The sequence below is a fragment of the Eucyclogobius newberryi genome, unplaced genomic scaffold (assembly GCF_026437365.1).
Source record: "Eucyclogobius newberryi isolate DKJ021-1_F unplaced genomic scaffold, fEucNew1.0.hap1 SCAF_18, whole genome shotgun sequence".
Taxonomy (NCBI): domain Eukaryota; kingdom Metazoa; phylum Chordata; class Actinopteri; order Gobiiformes; family Gobiidae; genus Eucyclogobius; species Eucyclogobius newberryi.
Window position 1 is genome coordinate 34,914,478 of NW_027315812.1, and position 23,721 is coordinate 34,938,198.

General features: G+C 48.2%; 1 protein-coding gene across 7 annotated transcripts in view; it reads right to left on the bottom strand.

Annotated features, from left to right (window-relative positions):
* slc12a7b (solute carrier family 12 member 7b) overlaps window positions 1-23,721 on the bottom strand; it is a 382,436-nt gene that overhangs the window by 146,469 nt on the left and 212,246 nt on the right. For all 7 annotated transcript variants that reach the window (XM_072451243.1, XM_072451246.1, XM_072451242.1 and 4 more), the window contains exons 7-10: window positions 22,349-22,590; window positions 11,976-12,187; window positions 9,187-9,354; window positions 4,779-4,877 (exon numbers count right to left, since the gene is read on the bottom strand). In XM_072451243.1, the coding sequence (XP_072307344.1) occupies window positions 4,779-4,877; window positions 9,187-9,354; window positions 11,976-12,187; window positions 22,349-22,590 (721 nt within the window). The remainder of the gene's footprint in view (window positions 1-4,778; window positions 4,878-9,186; window positions 9,355-11,975; window positions 12,188-22,348; window positions 22,591-23,721) is intronic.

The window sequence follows — 23,721 nt, forward strand, 5'->3', positions numbered from 1 at the left end:
AGAAGCTTCAACACAAGCCCTGAAGAAGCTTCAACACAAGCCCTGAAGAAGCTTCAACACAAGCCCTGAAGAAGCTTCAACACAAGCCACGATGAAGCTTCAGAACAAGCCCTGATGAAGCTTCAACACAAGCCCTGATGAAGCTTCAACACAAGCCACGAAGAAGCTTCAACACAAGCCCTGAAGAAGCTTCAACACAAGCCCTGAAGAAGCTTCAACACAAGCCCTGAAGAAGCTTCAACACAAGCCCTGAAGAAGCTTCACACAAGCCCTGAAGAAGCTTCAACACAAGCCACGATGAAGCTTCAGAACAAGCCCTGATGAAGCTTCAACACAAGCCCTGATGAAGCTTCAACACAAGCCACGATGAAGCTTCAGAACAAGCCCTGATGAAGCTTCAACACAAGCCCTGATGAAGCTTCAACACAAGCCACGAAGAAGCTTCAACACAAGCCCTGAAGAAGCTTCAACACAAGCCCTGAAGAAGCTTCAACACAAGCCCTGAAGAAGCTTCAACACAAGCCCTGAAGAAGCTTCAACACAAGCCCTGAAGAAGCTTCACACAAGCCCTGAAGAAGCTTCAACACAAGCCACGATGAAGCTTCAGAACAAGCCCTGATGAAGCTTCAACACAAGCCCTGATGAAGCTTCAACACAAGCCACGATGAAGCTTCAGAACAAGCCCTGATGAAGCTTCAACACAAGCCCTGATGAAGCTTCAACACAAGCCACGAAGAAGCTTCAACACAAGCCCTGAAGAAGCTTCAACACAAGCCCTGAAGAAGCTTCAACACAAGCCCTGAAGAAGCTTCAACACAAGCCCTGAAGAAGCTTCAACACAAGCCCTGATGAAGCTTCAACACAAGCCCTGAAGAAGCTTCAACACAAGCCCTGAAGAAGCTTCAACACAAGCCCTGAAGAAGCTTCAACACAAGCCCTGAAGAAGCTTCAACACAAGCCCTGAAGAAGCTTCAACACAAGCCACGATGAAGCTTCAAAACAAGCCCTGATGAAGCTTCAACACAAGCCCTGAAGAAGCTTCAACACAAGCCACGAAGAAGCTTCAACACAAGCCCTGAAGAAGCTTCAACACAAGCCCTGAAGTAGCTTCAACACAAGCCCTGAAGAAGCTTCAACACAAGCCCTGAAGAAGCTTCAACACAAACCCTGATGAAGCTTCAACACAAGCCACGAAGAAGCTTCAACACAAGCCCTGAAGAAGCTTCAACACAAGCCCTGAAGAAGCTTCAACACAAGCCCTGATGAAGCTAAACACAAGCCCTGAAGAAGCTTCAACACAAGCCCTGAAGAAGCTTCAACACAAGCCCTGAAGAAGCTTCAACACAAGCCCTGAAGAAGCTTCAACATAAGCCCTGAAGAAGCTTCAACACAAGCCGTGATGAAGCTTCAACACAAGCCCTGAAGAAGCTTCAACACAAGCCCTGAAGAAGCTTCAACACAAGCCCTGAAGTAGCTTCAACACAAGTCACGATGAAGCTTCAAAACAAGCCCTGATGAAGCTTCCACACAAGCCCTGATGAAGCTTCAACACAAGCCCTGAAGAAGCTTCAACACAAGCCCTGAAGAAGCTTCAACACAAGCCCTGAAGAAGCTTCAACACAAGCCCTGATGGAGCTTCAACACAAGCCCTGATGAAGCTTCAACACAAGCCCTGAAGAAGCTTCAACACAAGCCCTGAAGAAGCCTCAACACAAGCCCTGATGAAGCTTCAACACAAGCCCTGAAGAAGCTTCAACACAAGCCCTGAAGTAGCTTCAACACAAGCCCTGATGAAGCTTCAACACAAGCCCTGAAGAAGCTTCAACACAAGCCCTGAAGAAGCTTCAACACAAGCCCTGAAGAAGCTTCAACACAAGCCCTGATGAAGCTTCAACACAAGCCCTGAAGAAGCTTCAACACAAGCCCTGAAGAAGCTTCAACACAAGCCCTGAAGAAGCTTCAACACAAGCCCTGAAGAAGCTTCAATACAAGCCCTGAAGTAGCTTCAACACAAGCCACGATGAAGCTTCAAAACAAGCCCTGATGAAGCTTCAACACAAGCCCTGATGAAGCTTCAACACAAGCCATGAAGAAGCTTCAACATAAGCCCTGAAGAAGCTTCAACACAAGCCCTGAAGAAGCTTCAACACAAGCCCTGATGAAGCTTCAACACAAGCCCTGAAGAAGCTTCAACACAAGCCCTGAAGAAGCTTCAACACAAGCCACGATGAAGCTTCAACACAAGCCCTGATGAAGCTTCAACACAAGCCACGAAGAAGCTTCAACACAAGCCCTGAAGAAGCTTCAACACAAGCCCTGAAGAAGCTTCAACACAAGCCCTGATGAAGCTTCAACACAAGCCCTGAAGAAGCTTCTACACAAGCCCTGAAGAAGCTTCAACACAAGCCCTGAAGAAGCTTCAACACAAGCCCTGAAGAAGCTTCAACACAAGCCCTGATGAAGCTTCAACACAAGCCACGAAGAAGCTTCTACACAAGCCCTGAAGAAGCTTCAACACAAGCCCTGAAGAAGCTTCAACACAAGCCACGAAGAAGCTTCCTCGTTGGAGGCAAAACCGTTTTAAGTAAGTCCAGCTGTATTTGACAGGTTTTTTTGTATTATTTTTTGTATTATTTTTTGTATTATTTTTTGTATTATTTTTTGTATTATTTATACGCGTTGATGTCTCAAAATCTTCAAGACACTTTCAAGTTTGTAAACAAAAACATTCTTAATTCCAAAATGGAGGCAAAGTCTGGAACACAATGTGATTTCAATATCGTATTTGGAATACACAAACTGCAGCCACAACACAAGTTTGTGGACGACGCCCGCTCATCGGGCTCATCTTGGACGGGATAAGTCTCTACTATAGGAGGGAGGGCTGGTTTCCCGGTGCAGTGGTAACAACCTGGTGCTCAATGCTCAGGGATGAAGAGGATCTTGGACTTCAGGAGAGTCACAGCCCCCCAGTTCCCCTCACAGACTCCCCAGTTCCCCTCACAGACTCCCCAGTTCCCCTCACAGACTCCCCAGTTCCCCTCACAGACTCCCCCATCCCCACCGTGGACTGCTTCCTCTTCCTCTGCACCGCCATCACTCAAGACCTTAAGTGGGAGCCACCATCAGCTCCTCATCCAGAAGGCCAGGCCGAGGCCATCATTGAGTCCTCCATCACCTCCTCCATCACCTCCTCCATCACGGTGTGGTACGCTGGAGCCACAGCCAGGGACGAACAGAGACTACAGCGCCCTCTGCTGAGAAGGTGATCGGCTCTGCAGGACCTGTACGTCTCCAGAACTCTGGGACGAACAGGTTGGATCACAGCCGACCCTTCTCACCCTGGACTATATGAGCCACTCCCCTCAGGCAGGAGCCCACTCCCCACAGGCAGGAGGCCACTCCCCTCAGGCAGGAGGCCACTCCCCTCAGGCAGGAGGCCACTCCCCACAGGCAGGAGGCCACTCCCCTCAGGCAGGAGGCCACTCCCCACAGGCAGGAGGCCACTCCCCTCAGACAGGAGGCTATGGTCCAGTCCGGACCTGCCGTTGGACTCATGAACACTTACCAACTGTAAATTCTAAATTGTAATCATACCCTTTTTGATATATTTTGCTACTGTTATTATTGGCTGGAGCCTTCCATGGAACATGGAATGCGACGAGACATTGTTCTTGCCATGGTTTCTTATAGTTTTTCATGGTAGAATTTTGCCACAACTCGGGCATTTTTGACACCCTGAACATTGATGAATGTCACACATGGGGTCATAGGTCACACATGGGGTCATAGGTCACACATGGGGTCATAGACGCGATCGGCTCGGCCTGAACTCCAATGAAATGGAGCTTGTAGAACGCCCGTCACAACAGTGCGACTAGTTCAAAAAAGAAAAAAACATGAAACTTGATCTTTGGCCTAGGCACATGAGACTTGGGACAGTGATAGAGCGACCTTTGACCTCTGACCTTTGACGAGTAAAACACACCTGGAGCCTCGCTCTATGATAAACAGGAAGTCAGCCATGTTGAATCAAAGTGACTTTTGTTTTTCAAAAATCTTACTTGTCCTAGGTTTTTTGTCCGATTGAGCTCAAAACAACACTTTCTGCATCTAAAGACATTGAAATTTAATAAAGATTAAAAAATGTTTTTATATTCTTTACGGTCTCTGCGTAACACGCCTTCAAAAAAGGCTTAATTTTCCTGTTTTTTCAAGGACAAGTCACGCCTAATGGAAATGATCTACGGAGCTCATATTTCACTCACTAATGTGTTTTTATGTCTGATTGGAAATAAATACCCATGTGACAAATTTACTCTATAGCGCCCCCTACCCATTGTGTGAACTCAACATTGTCTGATTTGTTTGAAGAGGGAGAGGGAGAGAGATTGTAGGATTTTTGACGCGTTTCCTCTCTGTAGCCCGGGTCATTTTGTAGTCTCACTCCATTTTTGTATTTCCTCCTCTTTATTTTCCTGCCTCTGGACAGGCGGGAAGGCGGTCGCGCGGGAGGCGAGAGCCATCATCGCCGCTGCCGCGGCTTTAATGCATTATAGATGTTGCACCTTAATGTCAAAATAAGTTCCTGGTTTGAGAATTCTGATTCTATTGTGAAGATCATATGACATTTTGGTTTTGTAATAGATTAGAGAATCAACTGGCATTTATACTTCTAAATAAGTTGGATCCAGTTGCCTCCATTCCAGGATTTGGAAGGTAACAATGACATTGCAGTTCAAATCGTTTATAGTTTAGATGAAGCTCCTGAAGGATACAAATGAAGGAGGTGGTAGCGATGGCCAAAATGGTTCCAATGGGAATGGACTTCTGGGCGTCCCTCAGGTCACCAGAGCGGTTGGATCCTGCCATGATCCCTGCACAGACACAAGAGGAGGAGGGACACTGTGGATCAAGTCTTTTAGTCATGGATATAATACTCATCTCATATATAGAGGATCATGGTAATATAGGAATGCTAATGTTTCCATGATAAGTCATGTGACTTATATGTGGTCACATGTTGCAAATGTCACACAAGCTGTTGCCTCTCGTTGGATTGTCATGAAAAACATCAAAGTGAAACGTAAAAGGATTAATAGTTGAAGACAGTAAATGAACAGAATTCACAAACATAGGAACTTACTCTGGTGATTCTGTGAGACATAAAACAATGAACAATGATAAAACAACCTATAAAAGCGATAAAAACAAATATAGACTAAGCTAAAAAATAAAAATACTATGTACACAAAATGTACAGTTGAGTTTGCAGATGTAGAGCAGGGAGTGAACAGTGAGTGATTAAATTATATTTAAAGTGACAGTGTTTAAGAAGTGTTCATGAGTCCAACGGCAGAGGGAAAGAAACTGTTTGATTTGATCATTCCAAGAGGCTCCCATGGGGATAGCATGTACCCCAGGATACCCTTGTGGTGGGGGAGTGGTTACCCCCATCACACGGTTCGCCTTTGTCAGGCTCGCTAGATGCACGAGTCTATGACTGTGGGTTTTTTGAGAAAGCGATACGGTATTCACTGGTCACCGGGGGTGCTAATGCGCTAATGCTAATGCGTCCTGGACATGTTGCAGCCGGAGACACAACGCATCGCATCTAGTTCTTAACCACCTGGATGGGCACAAAGCTCATGCCAGGCTTTTATTTGTGTCTTTTACCTCCACTTTTAACACCATCCAGCCCCATATTTTAATCAATCGTCTCTTAAAGGATTTTAACTTAAGCAAGAATCTCGTGGGGTGGATTCTCAGCTTTTTAACTGACAGGATACAAAAAGAACAAGGGTCAATGAAGTGCTGTCTGACCCGGTGTTTAGTTCTACTGGCTCACCACAAGAGTGTGTCCTTTCACCTTTGTTGTTCATCCTTTATACCAGTATGCTGCAGAGCCACTATGACAACAGCTTCATTCTTAAATATGCTGGTGACTCTGTCATTGTGAGCCTACTCGTCGCTGCTTATGAATGTCAACAAGACTAAAGATATGCTCGTTGAAAAGCACACACAGTTATGAAGCGGTCACAGTCAATGGTCAGACTGTGCAGCTGGTGACCCAGTATAAGTACCTGGACACAATCATTGACTCTGGTCTAAACTTTGATGCCAACTGTGAGGCAGTCTGCAAAAGAGACACCAGCGCCTGCACTGTCCAGGAAACTGTGGACAAGACTCTTATATCTTTGTTTTATTCTTCTTTCATTGAGTCCATTTTAGCCTTTTGCGTGTCATCTTGGTTTGGAAATGTGTCAGTGAAGAACCAAAATGCACTTTCTCGGATTGTAAAATGGGCTGGTAAGCTGATCAGACGGCCACAACAGAATATGAAGTCTACATATACCAGCCAGCTGCAGAGACAGAGACCAGTATGATGCAGAACCGGAGCCACGCCCTGAACGCTCTGTTTCAGTACCTCATCGGGGCAAAGACAGGTCGAGACAGTTTTATCCCAGAAGCTATTGTCCTCTTAAACAAGCTCACTCGGCGCAATTTAAAAATTTAAACATTTTATAAATCCAATATGACGGTGTCTTTTATACCGTGTGCATGTATGTTTGATGTATCTTAATCATTGTAAACCAATTTACCTAAGGATACGAGTAAAGACACCTAACCTGATACAGAGCTTCCCACACATGCACGCTCTCTGAGGCGCATCCTTCTCCGTGGTGAGGAGAGATGGCTAACATTGTAGTAGCTCCGTAATAAAGGCAAGACGCTAAGAGAAGAAGTTTGGGGACAGACCTACTACCAAGGCCTAGTAGTCCATTAACCACTCACCATCTGAGGGAAGGCTTCTTGGAGCGATAACATTTGAAAGAATGAAGGGGTGACACCTCTGTCACGCTCTTTAGGAAAGAGGAGGAGGCCTTTCCTCCACTGCGTTGCCTGCGATGTGTTGTGTGCGCCGCATGCGACTTCCCAGTAAGAGACTGGAGCAGAGTTACAAGGCTTCTGGGGCCCAGCATAGAGAGTTGTCTCATTTGTGAAATACCGAAAGAAATGTTGAAAGAGAACATGTTCTCGTGATTTAAAGTCAGGGACAGACCCCTTAAGTAAGTAAAATATGTCCTTTTGTATTGAGACAAAAAAGTGCCCGTTGCGTAACCTTTTGGGTGAGGGAACACCATCCATATGTTGTTGCTTTGCCTAGAATGTTTCACAGTATGGAATTAATGGAATTTGCTTTACAGTAAGCTAACATATATTAACATGCTATCAGTAAACTTCCTGCTTCGCAGAAAATAGATGCTTTATAATCGGATGTAGACAACACACAGCAGTCTCATTTTCACCCTAAGAGCTGCTTTTACAATATATCTGTACTGGAACAAAACAAATTTGAGGTACAGCCCCTTGAAGGCTGTGGTAGAAATTGTAATATTATGTTTTTTCTGTTGTGTAAATTGTAAGAATGTTCTCTTAATCTTATAATAATAATAACTTTTATTTATATAGCGCTTTTCAGTGACCCAAAGACGCTGAACATAATAAAAAAGTGGGGTGTATTTACAGACAGGGGGGACAACACATACAGAACACATTAATATACAGATAAAATGAACAAGACAGAAGAAGTAGAGAGAAAAAGATGGGGATGTAACAGGGGGTAGAAGAGTAGGCAATGGGGTAGAGGAGGCTAGGGGTAGGGGAGGTCATAGGCTTGGGTGAAGAGGTATGTTTTTAGGCGGGATTTGAATGTTGTGAGCGAGGGAGAGTGGCGGACAGGTCGGGGGAGGGAGTCGGGGTGCTGCTCGGGAGAACTCTCTGTCACCAAAAGTTTTGAGTCGGGATGTTGGTGCAGTCAGGGTGAGAGAGGAGGAGGAGGGGAGGAGGGCTCGGGGGGGCGGTGGGGGATGAGGAGGTCAGACAGGTAGGGGGGGCGGTGGGGGATGAGGAGGTCAGACAGGTAGGGGGGGCGGTGGGGGAGGAGGAGGTCAGACAGGTAGGGGGGGCGGTGGGGGATGAGGAGGTCAGACAGGTAGGGGGGGCGGTGGGGGAGGAGGAGGTCAGACAGGTAGGGGGGGCGGTGGGGGATGAGGAGGTCAGACAGGTAGGGGGGCGGTGGGGGAGGAGGAGGTCAGACAGGTAGGGGGAGCGGTGGGGGATGAGGAGGTCAGACAGGTAGGGGGGGCGGTGGGGGATGAGGAGGTCAGACAGGTAGGGGGGCGGTGGGGGAGGAGGAGGTCAGACAGGTAGGGGGGGCGGTGGGGGATGAGGAGGTCAGACAGGTAGGGGGGGCGGTGGGGGATGAGGAGGTCAGACAGGTAGGGGGGGCGGTGGGGGAGGAGGAGGTCAGACAGGTAGGGGGAGCGGTGGGGGATGAGGAGGTCAGACAGGTAGGGGGGGCGGTGGGGGAGGAGGAGGTCAGACAGGTAGGGGGGGCGGTGGGGGAGGAGGAGGTCAGACAGGTAGGGGGGGGCGGTGGGGGATGAGGAGGTCAGACAGGTAGGGGAGGGGCAAGGTGGTGAAGAGCTTTGATGATGAGGAGGAGTATTTTAAAGTTGATGCGCTGCTTGATGGGGAGAGAGTGGAGAACGGGAGTGATGTGATCTTAACTCTTCATACCACAGAAAGGCCTTAGCAACTTTTGTGTTATTCCTTTACATGTCTGCTGTTTGCGCCTTTTACCTGCACTCAAATGCTAATGTAAAAGATGTTACCTTCCTGTGCAGCCCATGTGGCCAGCCAGACTGACCTAAACTAATGCAAATTGTATTTGGGGAAGAGCTTGAGCTCAGAGACAGTATTTAAGGGTTCTGGGCCCATTGTTAGCAGAAACGGTCTGTTAGTAGCTGCACTGTCAACCTGTTGCTAATGGAATAAATCAACAAAAACAGTCTTCTTGTATGTCTTGGCATTATTTTGCAGATCATTTACACAACAAGGCCAGTAACACAACAGTATAAAAAAGGACTTCTTCAGTCTGTGTTGAAAGCCAAATTAAAAAGGTGTGACTTTAGTCAATAAAAAATAGAATATCAATAGAAGGATTGCTTTTGCTACGGAGAGGGAAGAAGATGGAAGATCCCTCAGAAAATGTATAACAATCATTTAATCAGATTGGCTGTGTATGTATTTTAGACCCAATGCCAAATCTACTTATGATAATGTGCCAGAGCAATATTGTCCAACCTTGATAAAAGAAGGCTTGTGATCAAGCTGCTTTACCAGTGACGGAAGGGAAGTAGATGCCGACCAGCAGTGTGAAGAACGTGGTGATGTCGTTGACCACGTACGGCATGTAGACGTCCTGGGGCGACTCCGGAGCGGGCGCGGCCGACAGCTTTTTGTCTTCTACAGTCATACCCAGAGGCGCATACGCAGACCACATGTTTTCTACACATGACAAACACAAGGCATCGGTATATGTGGTTCAGACATTTTCAAAAAACACTATCTGCACCTTGTCACAGTAGAAGTAATTAGGTCCAACATTTCACCTACCTCAAAGCCCCAAAGTCGCCGTCGCCAACGCGGCTGGTGCAGAAAAGTTGGAAAAGCTTTTTTGCGGCAAGACGCGGCACAGTAAATGATCGCGAGATTTGGCTCTAGTAACGAGCTACGCACTGACCAGAAGAAGGACCAACACAAACCCGCATGAGGTTTCGGCCAATCACAGAAGACGTGAGATTCTCACTGAGACAAAAGGGCGTGTCCTGCTTCTGTCACTCTGACATGTCTAAGGTCTAAACTCAGGCAATTGACAATGACAGGTTTTGACAAGAAACATGAGTTTCTCACTCTCTCATCCTCTTGTGACTATCTCAATGTGGTCATCTCACAGTTTGGGTTGAATGGGATGTGCCGTAAGGCCCCTAGGGCCCCTAGGGCCCGTGCACCATGTGGATTGAGTAAACAAACATGCGACAGGTGACATAATACATTATTTGGAGAGTTTATAACTTCTAAATATAAACTTACCAAAGGATGTTCAGATGTTCACTGGAGGTGAGCAGGTCTATCAAGCTACTATCGCTCTATCAACACGTAAAATTATATGTGAAGCCAGTCTTAAGTCTTTTTTTTTGGGGGGGGGGGGGTCTAGAGAGAGACAAAAAAAATTAAGTCTTTTCAGCTTCAACCCATTTTGAGATGATCCCTAAGAGTGTTACTTTAGTTACTATTATCATTTTTTTACTTTTTATTTATAAGAGCTTTTATATTAAGAGCTTTCTATAAGTTATCAGTTCTTTTACTTCTGTACCTACTTGTGTTGCAACACTGAAATTTCCCCATTGTGCGGACAAATAAAGGCTTATCTTATCTTAAACAAGATCACCTTCTCTCTCCCATTTGTTTTTAATATATTTAGTAGAGTAGTTATCCAGATAATATCTAAAATATAATATATATAAGTGGAATAATATAATTTAGATATTTTTCCACTTGAAAGTTCTGATTTATAACCCTAGAAAAGACTTAGTATGGGATAAGATTCCATTTTTCAAGGCATTTCTTTAAAGTAGAGAAAAGAGGAGTTTAGTTTTGCATAGTAAAGTGTAGTTACATGGTTGATAAGGAGGACTACACCGAAATATCTAAGCGATTCCATTTGCCATTTAAATGGGCAAGTCATTCTAAAGGACATAGGGGGCGCCAGTAAGAGAGAATTTCAGTTTTTTTGTACATTCAATTTGTATCCAGACGTTGGACCAATGTCAAAAAAATGCATCACATTAAGTATGGAAATTTCCGGGTTGGGCAGATATAGTAAGACATCAATTGTTTCAGTTCGTCTAATATTTTGGGCCAAGTACTAAGTGAACAACAGGGGGACCAAGCACAACCCTGCCGCACCCCTTTTTCCAAAGTCAGTGAGTCTGTCAAGTGACATTACATTTGATTCTTGGAGTTGGGCCATCGTAAAGAGCCTCAATATTGTTTATTATGAAATCATCTATTTTAAAACCGACACCTTAACGTGGTGGAGGGGTTTGAGCGCCCGGATGATCCCAGGAGCTATGTTGTCAGGGGCTTTAAAGCAAACAGGTCCTAGGTGACGGGTCAGAGCAGGAGTGGTTCAGAAGCCCTTTATGATGAGTACAAGAACAAGGCCAGTTACGTCGCCCGGATTGGCGTTACCGGGCCTTTCCCCACGGGGCCCGTTTGGGCTGAGTGACGTGGGGCCGTCCTCCCGTGGACCCACCACCTGCAGGATGATCCGTAAGTGGCGGATACTCCTGCAGAGAGATCTGGGCGACAGTCGACGGCAGGGGCCTCGACAACCAGATCTCCGGACGCAGAAACTAACTCTGGAGACATGGAATGTCACCTCGCTGGGGGGGAAAGAGCCTGAGCTTGTGCGGGAGGTTGAGCGATACCAACTAGATATAGTCGGCCTCACCTCCACGCACAGTTTGGGCTCTGGAACCATCTCCTCGAGGTCCAGCCACTCACTTATAGCCCCTCAGCTCAGCCGCCACGTGTTGGAGTTCACCCCAGTGAACGAGAGGGTCGCGTCCCTCCGCCTTCGGGTGGGGGACAGGTCTCACTGTTGTGGCGGCCTACGGGCCGAACAGCAGTGCAGAGTACCCGGCCTTCTTGGAGTCCTTGGGAGGGGGACTGGACAGTGCACCGACCGGGGACTCCAACGCCCACGTGGGCAATGACAGTGACACCTGGAGAGGGGTGATCAGGAAGAACGGCTTCCCCGATCTGAACCCGAGCGGTGTTCAGTTATTGGACTTCTGTGCCACGGATTGTCCATAACGAACACCATGTTCACCATTGTTGATGCGGCTGCTCGGAGCTGTGGTCGCAAGGTCTCCGGTGCCTGTCGTGGCGGCAACCCCCCAGGTTTTTGGCAAACTTTTTTGCCGTTTGGCAAAAAATTAGCCCATGGCTACAATCTGGCATGTTTACATGTTTACATCATGTACATCATGTACATCATGTACTGAATGTTCAAGAACATACATTGTCTTGACCAAAACAAACAAACAAACATCCGTACGCACCTGAGATGACTCCGCTGGTGAGGCCGGGGATGCCCTGCACCTCAGTCAGGTTGTTGTTGGTGAAATACTCGTTGCAGGTGGCGTTGAGCTCAGCGCTGTCACAGAACAGCCTCCACAGCTCAGTGCTCACGGTCATGTTGTCAATCACTTCAGTCTTAAGACACTTGTCAAACTTCTGGTTATGTAACGTACGATTTCCCAGCATGCAGACTCTGGAGAGGAGAACAGGACAGGTGAGTGAAGAGACAAATAGGCATTATCAATTATTATTTTGGTTAGAAGAAAGAAAGAAAAATGTGATAGTCATAAACACCTGATAACATGTGTCGTCAGGTTTTTTTTAACTCCTTTTCCTTTATATTTTCTAATACAAAAAACAATGCAATACTTCCACATTAGATGAGACAGGAGGTTGTTGGGTTTCACCTTCTCTGAAAAATGTCTTTATTTCAGCTCAAATCAGAGCGTCGATGCACTGGTGTGAGTGTAATCTTGTACAGAATGCTGGGTTAGAAAATGGGAAAAACAGGAAATGGATTGTTTTCAGATTTTGGATTTTCCATTTCAAAACGAAAATCAAAAAGTCGGCAGGTCCACAGAGCGAGGAATAGCAGTTTATTAAAACCAAATGTTGTTCTAGTTCATTTAGTTTCTTGTAAGTATATAACATCTGCCTTTTCTTTTCTCAATTTTGTTTGTATCTTTGACAGTTTGATTGTGTTTAAAATGCCGTTAACATTAAATGATGCAACTGATGCTTCTTTAGACTCCACTTCACCTGCAGCACCTGGACTCACCAGGAACCTACACCAGGATCAACACCACCTCCTGCTCTGCTCCAGGACAAGCTCTCCCAGCTCAACCTGCCTGACTCCACCCGCGGGGGGAGCGCCGACTCCACCCGCGGGGGGATCGCCGACTCCACCCGCGGGTGGAGCGCCGACTCCACCCGCGGGTGGAGCGCCGACTCCACTCCTGTGTACTTTCTCCCCTGCTCTTCTCCCTGTGACAAACTGCTGCACCTCCAGCCACAACTCTGTAAAACTGATCAAGTTTGTGGACGACACCACCCTCATCACCATGACGACACCACCCTCATCACCATGACGACACCACCCTCATCGCCATGACGACACCACCCTCATCGCCATGACGACACCGCCCATATCACCATGACGACACCACCCTCATCGCCATGACGACACCGCCCTCATCACCATGACGACACCGCCCTCATCACCATGACGACACCACCCTCATCACCATGATGACACCACCCTCATCGCCATGACGACACCGCCCTCATCGCCATGACGACACCGCCCTCATCGCCATGACGACACCGCCCTCATCGCCATGACGACACCACCCTCATCGCCATGACGACACCACCCTCATCGCCATGACGACACCACCCTCATCGCCATGACGACACCGCCCTCATCACCATGACGACACCGCCCTCATCACCATGACGACACCACCCTCATCACCATGACGACACCACCCTCATCGCCATGACGACACCACCCTCATCACACCCTCATCACCATGACGACACCACCCTCATCACCATGACGACACCGCCCTCATCACCATGACGACACCGCCCTCATCACCATGACGACACCACCCTCATCGCCATGACGACACCACCCTCATCACACCCTCATCACCATGACGACACCACCCTCATCACCATGACGACACCGCCCTCATCACCATGACGACACCGCCCTCATCACCATGACGACACCACCCTCATCACCATGACGACACCACCCTCATCACACCCTCATCACCATGACGACACCACCCTCATCACCATGACGACACCGCCCTCATCACCATGACGACACCACCCTCATCGCCATGACGACACCACCCTCATCACCATGACGACACCGCCCTCATCACCATGACGACACCACCCTCATCACCATGACGACACCACCCTCATCACACCCTCATCACCATGACGACACCGCCCTCATCACCATGACGACACCGCCCTCATCACCATGACGACACCACCCTCATCGCCATGACGACACCGCCCTCATCACCATGACGACACCACCCTCATCGCCATGACGACACCGCCCTCATCACCATGACGACACCGCCCTCATCACCATGACGACACCACCCTCATCGCCATGACGACACCACCCTCATCGCCATGACGACACCACCCTCATCACCATGACGACACCGCCCTCATCACCATGACGACACCGCCCTCATCACCATGACGACACCACCCTCATCACCATGACGACACCGCCCTCATCACCATGACGACACCACCCTCATCACCATGACGACACCGCCCTTATCGCCATGACGACACCACCCTCATCGCCATGACGACACCGCCCTCATCACCATGACGACACCGCCCTCATCACCATGACGACACCACCCTCATCACCATGACGACACCACCCTCATCACCATGACGACACCACCCTCATCGCCATGACGACACCACCCTCATCACACCCTCATCACCATGACGACACCACCCTCATCACCATGACGACACCGCCCTCATCACCATGACGACACCGCCCTCATCACCATGACGACACCACCCTCATCACCATGACGACACCACCCTCATCACACCCTCATCACCATGACGACACCACCCTCATCACCATGACGACACCGCCCTCATCACCATGACGACACCGCCCTCATCACCATGACGACACCACCCTCATCACCATGACGACACCACCCTCATCACCATGACGACACCACCCTCATCGCCATGACGACACCACCCTCATCACACCCTCATCACCATGACGACACCACCCTCATCACCATGACGACACCGCCCTCATCACCATGACGACACCGCCCTCATCACCATGACGACACCACCCTCATCACCATGACGACACCACCCTCATCACCATGACGACACCGCCCTCATCACCATGACGACACCGCCCTCATCACCATGACGACACCACCCTCATCGCCATGACGACACCGCCCTCATCACCATGACGACACCACCCTCATCACCATGACGACACCACCCTCATCACCATGACGACACCGCCCTCATCACCATGACGACACCGCCCTCATCACCATGACGACACCACCCTCATCGCCATGACGACACCGCCCTCATCACCATGACGACACCACCCTCATCGCCATGACGACACCACCCTCATCACCATGACGACACCGCCCTCATCACCATGACGACACCACCCTCATCACCATGACGACACCACCCTCATCACACCCTCATCACCATGACGACACCACCTTCATCACCATGACAACACCACCCTCATCACCATGACGACACCACCTTCATCACCATGACAACACCACCCTCATCACCATGACAACACCACCCTCATCAACATGACAACACCACCCTCATCACCATGACGACACCACCCTCATCACCATGACGACACCACCCTCATCACCATGACGACACCACCCTCATCACCATGACGACACCACCCTCATCACCATGACGACACCACCCTCATCACACCCTCATCACCATGACGACACCACCTTCATCACCATGACAACACCACCCTCATCACCATGACGACACCACCCTCATCACCATGACGACACCGCCCTCATCACCATGACGACACCGCCCTCATCACCATGACGACACCACCCTCATCACCATGACAACACCACCCTCATCACCATGACGACACCGCCCTCATCACCATGACGACACCGCCCTCATCACCATGACGACACCACCCTCATCACCATGACGACACCGCCCTCATCACCATGACAACACCACCCTCATCACCATGACGACACCGCCCTCATCACCATGACGACACCACCCTCATCGCCATGACGACACCACCCTCATCACCATGACGACACCGCCCTCATCACCATGACGACACCACCCTCATCACCATGACGACACCACCCTCATCACACCCTCATCACCATGACGACACCACCTTCATCACCATGACAACACCACCCTCATCACCATGACGACACCACCCTCATCACCATGACGACACCACCCTCATCACCATGACGACACCGCCCTCATCACCATGACGACACCACCTTCATCACCATGACAACACCACCCTCATCACCATGACGACACCGCCCTCATCACCATGACGACACCACCCTCATCACCATGACGACACCACCCTCATCACCATGACGACACCGCCCTCATCACCATGACGACACCACCCTCATCACACCCTCATCACCATGACGACACCACCTTCATCACCATGACAACACCACCCTCATCACCATGACGACACCACCCTCATCACCATGACGACACCACCCTCATCACCATGACGACACCGCCCTCATCACCATGACGACACCACCTTCATCACCATGACAACACCACCCTCATCACCATGACGACACCGCCCTCATCACCATGACGACACCACCCTCATCACCATGACGACACCACCCTCATCACCATGACAACACCACCCTCATCACCATGACGACACCGCCCTCATCACCATGACGACACCACCCTCATCACCATGACGACACCACCCTCATCACCATGACGACACCACCCTCATGGGGCTCATGTTGGACGGGGATGAGTCTGTTACAGGAGGTGGAGCGGCTGGTGCAGCAGGAACAACCTGGAGCTCAACACCAGAAGACAGTGTGGACTCCTTCCCTCCAGAGACAACAGCGCCCTCTGCTGAGAAGGTGATAGGCCGCGGACTTCCATCTCTGCAGGACCTGTACGTCTCCAGGACTCTGGGACGAGCAGGTTGGATCACAGCCGACCCTTCTCACCCTGGACACGGACTATTTGAGCCACTCCCCTCAGGCAGGAGGCCACTCCCCTCAGACAGGAGGCCACTCCCCTCAGGCAGGAGGCCACTCCCCTCAGGCAGGAGGCCACTCCCCTCAGGCAGGAGGCCACTCCCCTCAGGCAGGAGGCCACTCCCCTCAGGCAGGAGGCTCCGGTCCATTTGGACCAGAACCTCCTCCATAAGAACAGTTTCTCTCCCTCTGATGTTGGATCATGAACACTTCTTAAACACTGTCACTATAACAATATGTCACTTTCTACATCCGTAAATTCAACTGTAATTTTTGTGTACATAGTAAGCCAATTTTTTATTTTATCGTACAGTAGATATAAATAGTTTTTCTTTGTGACTTTATAAAGGTTGTTTTATCATTGTTTAATGTTGCACCGAATCACCAGCATTGACAATGGCAATAAACCTTTTTGGAGTCTGATTCTGATTCTCGTGCTCAGAAAAGCAGAATGCACGGTGACCTCGTCTGTCAGCGCCATCGCAGAACCTCTGTGGATATTGCAATTATCTGATGACTCCAAAAACGTTTTGGTAATTCTGATCAGGTGAGAAGAAAATAAACTAGAGACTAATATGTTTTGTACACTGCGTTCCAAATTATTATGCAAATTAAATTGTCTCTGATTTCGCCACGTGTGTGTTATATGTCATCATTTCAAGTCATCAACCTTAGAGTACAATTTGAATGTTATTGAACAAACTTTCCAATGATAACAGCGTTTTATTCAAAAAATAAAAACTGCACTGTCGGTGTAATCCCTCATTTGTTCAGGAGTGTTCCAAAAGAAGAAAAAGATTCGGTTGTATCATCTGGATATGTCATGTTTTTAGACAAACATAACGTTTCGCAGATTGAAAATGACTCTTGGACAGGAGTCGAAACGTTTTGTTTTTCCAGATGATACAACTGCATCTTTTTCTACAAAAAAACGAAATCAAAAACTCTCTATCACCCTCCACGGGTGGTCTCTATTTATCCCCCTTCAAGCTCGGGTCCTCTACCAGAGGCCCCTGGGAGCTTGAGGGTTCTTCAGTATCTTTGCTGTTCCTGCACTTTTCTGGACTGAAATGTCTGAAGTTTTTCCTGGATCTGCTCAAGTCATTCCTCCAGTTTGGGGTCATTCCTCCAGTTTGGGGGTCATTCCTCCGGTTTGAGGGTCATTCCTCCAGTTTGAGGGTCATTCCTCCAGTTTGGGGGTCATTCCTCCAGTTTGGGGGTCATTCCTCCAGTTTGAGGGCCATTCCTCCAGTTTGGGGGTCACTCCTCCAGTTTGGGGTCATTCCTCCAGTTTGGGGGTCATTCCTCCGGTTTGAGGGTCATTCCTCCAGTTTGGGGGTCATTCCTCCAGTTTGGGGGTCATTCCTCCAGTTTGGGGGTCACTCCTCCAGTTTGAGGGCCATTCCTCCAGTTTGAGGGTCATTCCTCCAGTTTGAGGGTCATTCCTCCAGTTTGGGGGTCATTCCTCCAGTTTGGGGGTCACTCCTCCAGTTTGAGGGCCATTCCTCCAGTTTGAGGGTCATTCCTCCAGTTTGAGGGTCATTCCTCCAGTTTGGGGGTCACTCCTCCAGTTTGAGGGCCATTCCTCCAGTTTGAGGGTCATTCCTCCAGTTTGGGGGTCATTCCTCCGGTTTGAGGGTCACTCCTCCAGTTTGAGGGCCATTCCTCCAGTTTGAGGGTCATTCCTCCAGTTTGAGGGTCATTCCTCCAGTTTGAGGGTCATTCCTCCAGTTTGAGGGTCATTCCTCCGGTTTGAGGGTCATTCCTCCAGTTTGGGGGTCATTCCTCCAGTTTGGGGGTCACTCCTCCAGTTTGAGGGCCATTCCTCCAGTTTGAGGGTCATTCCTCCAGTTTGAGGGTCATTCCTCCAGTTTGGGGGTCACTCCTCCAGTTTGAGGGCCATTCCTCCAGTTTGAGGGTCATTCCTCCAGTTTGGGGGTCATTCCTCCAGTTTGGGGTCATTCCTCCAGTTTGAGGGTCATTCCCCCAGTTTGAGGGTCATTCCCCCAGTTTGAGGGTCATTCCTCCAGTTTGAGGGTCATTCCTCCAGTTTGGGGGTCATTCCTCCAGTTTGGGGGTCACTCCTCCAGTTTGAGGGCCATTCCTCCAGTTTGAGGGTCATTCCTCCAGTTTGAGGGTCATTCCTCCAGTTTGGGGGTCACTCCTCCAGTTTGAGGGCCATTCCTCCAGTTTGAGGGTCATTCCTCCAGTTTGGGGGTCATTCCTCCGGTTTGAGGGTCACTCCTCCAGTTTGAGGGCCATTCCTCCAGTTTGAGGGTCATTCCTCCAGTTTGGGGGTCATTCCTCCGGTTTGAGGGTCATTCCTCCAGTTTGAGGGTCATTCCTCCAGTTTGGGGGTCATTCCTCCAGTTTGGGGGTCATTCCTCCAGTTTGAGGGTCATTCCTCCAGTTTGGGGTCATTCCTCCAGTTTGAGGGTCACTCCTCCAGTTTGAGGGTCATTCCTCCAGTTTGAGGGTCATTCCTCCAGTTTGGGGTCATTCCTCCAGTTTGGGGTCTTTCCTCCAGTTTGAGGGTCATTCCTCCAGTTTGGGGTCATTCCTCCAGTTTGAGGGTCATTCCCCCAGTTTGAGGGTTATTCCTCCAGTTTGAGGGTCATTCCTCCAGTTTGGGGTCATTCCTCCAGTTTGAGGGTCATTCCCCCAGTTTGAGGGTCATTCCTCCAGTTTGAGGGTCATTCCTCCAGTTTGGGGGTCACTCCTCCAGTTTGAGGGTCATTCCTCCAGTTTGAGGGTCATTCCTCCGGTTTGGGGTCATTCCTCCGGTTTGGGGTCATTCCTCCAGTTTGAGGGTCATTCCTCCAGTTTGGGGGTCACTCCTCCAGTTTGAGGGTCATTCCTCCAGTTTGAGGGTCATTCCTCCGGTTTGAGGGTCATTCCTCCAGTTTGGGGGTCATTCCTCCGGTTTGGGGTCATTCCTCCAGTTTGAGGGTCATTCCCCCAGTTTGAGGGTCATTCCTCCAGTTTGGGGTCATTCCTCCAGTTTGGGGTCATTCCTCCAGTTTGAGGGTCATTCCTCCAGTTTGAGGGTCATTCCTCCAGTTTGAGGGTCATTCCTCCAGTTTGGGGTCATTCCTCCAGTTTGAGGGTCATTCCTCCAGTTTGAGGGTCATTCCTCCAGTTTGAGGGTCATTCCTCCGGTTTGAGGGTCATTCCTCCAGTTTGAGGGTCATTCCTCCAGTTTGGGGGTCACTCCTCCAGTTTGAGGGTCATTCCTCCAGTTTGAGGGTCATTCCTCCGGTTTGGGGTCATTCCTCCAGTTTGAGGGTCATTCCTCCAGTTTGAGGGTCATTCCTCCAGTTTGAGGGTCATTCCTCCAGTTTGGGGGTCACTCCTCCAGTTTGAGGATCATTCCTCCAGTTTGGGGTCATTCCTCCAGTTTGAGGGTCATTCCTCCAGTTTGGGGGTCACTCCTCCAGTTTGAGGGTCATTCCTCCAGTTTGGGGATCACTCCTCCAGTTTGGGGATCACTCCTCCAGTTTGGGGGTCACTCCTCCAGTTTGAGGGTCATTCCTCCAGTTTGAGGGTCATTCCTCCAGTTTGGGGGTCATTCCTCCAGTTTGGGGGTCACTCCTCCAGTTTGAGGGTCATTCCCCCAGTTTGAGGGTCATTCCTCCAGTTTGAGGGTTGTGTGTGTGTGTGAGAGTGTGTGAGAGTGTGTATGTGTGTGTGAGTGTGTGTGTGTGTGTGTCCTGTGTGTATAGTATAATTGTGTTTTGGATTGGGCGTAGCTTGTATGAGGCACACACTAGAAGCTCTGACCTGAGAAAGATCTAATCGAAACGTGGTCGATTCTTTACAAATATTGTACTATAGAATATTTGTTTTACTATTTTAAATGTTTACATTTTATATAATCTATTCCACTTTTTTGTTATAAACATGTTTTTTCCATTTGAGTCTGTGTATATATATATATATATATATATGTATATATATATATATATACATATATATATATATATATATAATATTATACATATATATAATAATTAGGCCCGAGCGCCACAAGCTGGCGAGAGGCCTATTAATCTCGTAAGGCCGTGCGAAGCACGGCTGCGAAAGTGCGCACGAAATCGAGCGCGAAGCGCTCGCCCACTTCCAAACACTCACTAACGCACTCCTTCACTCATGCACGCCCCGTGCATACTAATTAATAGTAGGAAAATAGAACATTACCGTTGTAAACGGGCGAAGCCCGTGCAAAAGTGCGTACTAAACGAGCACTTTACATTGAGATGACGACCGCTTCGCGGTCGTCATCCCCATATAAAGCACTCATTTGCGCTAAGTAGCTCACGAATACGTTCCCCATCTCTTGCATGTTCCGTGCATATAAACATGTAATGCAAAAATTGAACATTATTACTGTATAGAGGGCCAAAAACACAAAGTGGGCGGAGCCCACTCAAAATTAACGAAAGTACCCGTCAGTGACCAGGGACCCACACCATGAGGTAGGAAAGCGCGAGCGATTCCCGAAAATGTATAGTTTATGATATTTGAAAAATGGGAAACATTGTTTTCGCATCGGAATATTATTCTTTCTTCTTCTTCTTCTCGGGACCAACCCCCCTATTTTTCACCCAGTGACATTGACGAAAAGTCACAAAAATGTTCACATCTCTAAAAATCGTGCCTCTCTACATTCTGGCTATTTCCCTTTTCTAAAATAAAAAAATTGGCGCGTCAGCGCCCCCAAATGTACCAAAAATGCATTGAGAGATGGGAAATGACCCAAAAAAAATCGGATCGTAGAATCATGAAATTTGGCGCAGAGGTAGATGGTGACAAGAGAAGTAAAAAATATTATTACGGCAACGCCGTCCGCCCAACCAAATGTCGGCCATATTGCTTCAAAAATGGCTAAACATGACTTCGGAGTTTTTCCAAACGTCGTACTTTTACGAACTCCTCCCAGGGCGTTGGCCCTAAAAAGCTGAAATTTGGTGAAAATGCTACTGAGGAGTGGGACATCAAAAGTTATCCAAATTACATTGACCCTCTCACGGTCTCTGTGCGGCGAAGCCGCAAACTGTAGCTAGAATTTCAGAAATCTCCCATATTTAAAATTTCTGCCGTTTGCGCAGATAAAGTCCGAATTGCGTCAAGTTAGAATCAGTTGTTAAACTCTTTGCCCTAAACCTACTTGAAGTGAAATAAATTCATTTGGCGCCACAGCGCCCCCTACAGATTTTATATGGAGGTTAAATGTTTAGTTATGTTTAGCCTAATAAAAGGACAATTGGGGCGCGTAAGCGCCCCCTCCTCTTGCGGCGTGGCGGCGGTGTGGCGGCGGCGTGGCGAGGGCCGATCATTGCCGCTTGCGGCTATATTTATTATTATTATTATAATTGTTATGAATATGACTATAATGATCTTTTAGACATCCTTTAGTTCATCATAGTTGTTTTTAAACAGCAATTCTTTTAAAACTTCATCTATAGGGATCAAACCCAGGTGAGGTGAGAGTGCTAAGCACCTAAAACGTGACTTACGGGAAGTCGGGCGTTTCAAAAGCACTCTTGATGACTCCGGCGTAGATGGAGAGGATGGAGAGGATGACACAGGCCAAGAAGACCAGGGCCAGTTTGTTGACGTACTTGACCCCCACAAAGACCACCAGAGACATGAGGGCCAGACAGCACGTCCCGTACACCCGCATGTTGTTCAGCAGAACGTCCACCTCGTCCTCCTTCCTCTCCGCTACAAAGATGGCTGCTTTAGGCACTATGTAGGTCTGCAAAGACAAGATCCTCTCTAACATGAGTTCAGTCTGTGACAAACAACCATTCCACATTCATCATGTTCTGATCCATTCACACTTTGCACATCATGCATAAGACACACTTTTTTACACATTCATAAGTGATTCTTCGACAAAGTCAGAGGGTCATCAGAAGGAAAACATTTCAGATTGTTGTACATTTCATTTATATCCAGACATTCGGCCAATTAAAAAAATACAAAATCACATTGGGTATAGACATTTTCGGTTTGGCCAAATATAATAGAACATCATCTGCAGCAGGATATTTAATGTTCCGTCCCATCAATTGTAACACCATGAAGTCTTTTTGATTTTCTAATATATTTATGGCCAATGGTTCCAAATACAGAACAAACAGGAGGAGGGACCAGGCACAGCCCTGTCTCACCCCTCTTTCCAGAGTCCGTGGGTCTGAGGTGACCATTGATTTTAATCAATGATCCTCTTCAGCATCTAAACTAATGATTACAGCTGTGTGTAAAGATGGTCTTATGTCCTCTTGTGTGTGTCTCATTGTGTGTAAAGATGGTCTTATGTCCTCTTGTGTGTGTCTCATTGTGTGTAAAGATGGTCTTATGTCGTCTTGTGTGTGTCTCATTGTGTGTAAAGATGGTCTTATGTCGTCTTGTGTGTGTCTCATTGTGTGTAACGATGGTCTTATGTCCTCTTGTGTGTGTCTCATTGTGTGTAAAGATGGTCTTATGTCGTCTTGTGTGTGTCTCATTGTGTGTAAAGATGGTCTCATGTCGTCTTGTGTGTGTCTCATTGTGTGTAAAGATGGTCTTATGTCCTCTTGTGTGTGTCTCATTGTGTGTAAAGATGGTCTTATGTCGTCTTGTGTGTGTCTCATTGTGTGTAAAGATGGTCTTATGTCGTCTTGTGTGTGTCTCATTGTGTGTAAAGATGGTCTTATGTCGTCTTGTGTGTGTCTCATTGTGTGTAAAGATGGTCTTATGTCGTCTTGTGTGTGTCTCATTGTGTGTAAAGATGGTCTTATGTCGTCTTGTGTGTGTCTCATTGTGTGTAAAGATGGTCTTATGTCGTCTTGTGTGTGTCTCATTGTGTGTAAAGATGGTCTTATGTCCTCTTGTGTGTGTCTCA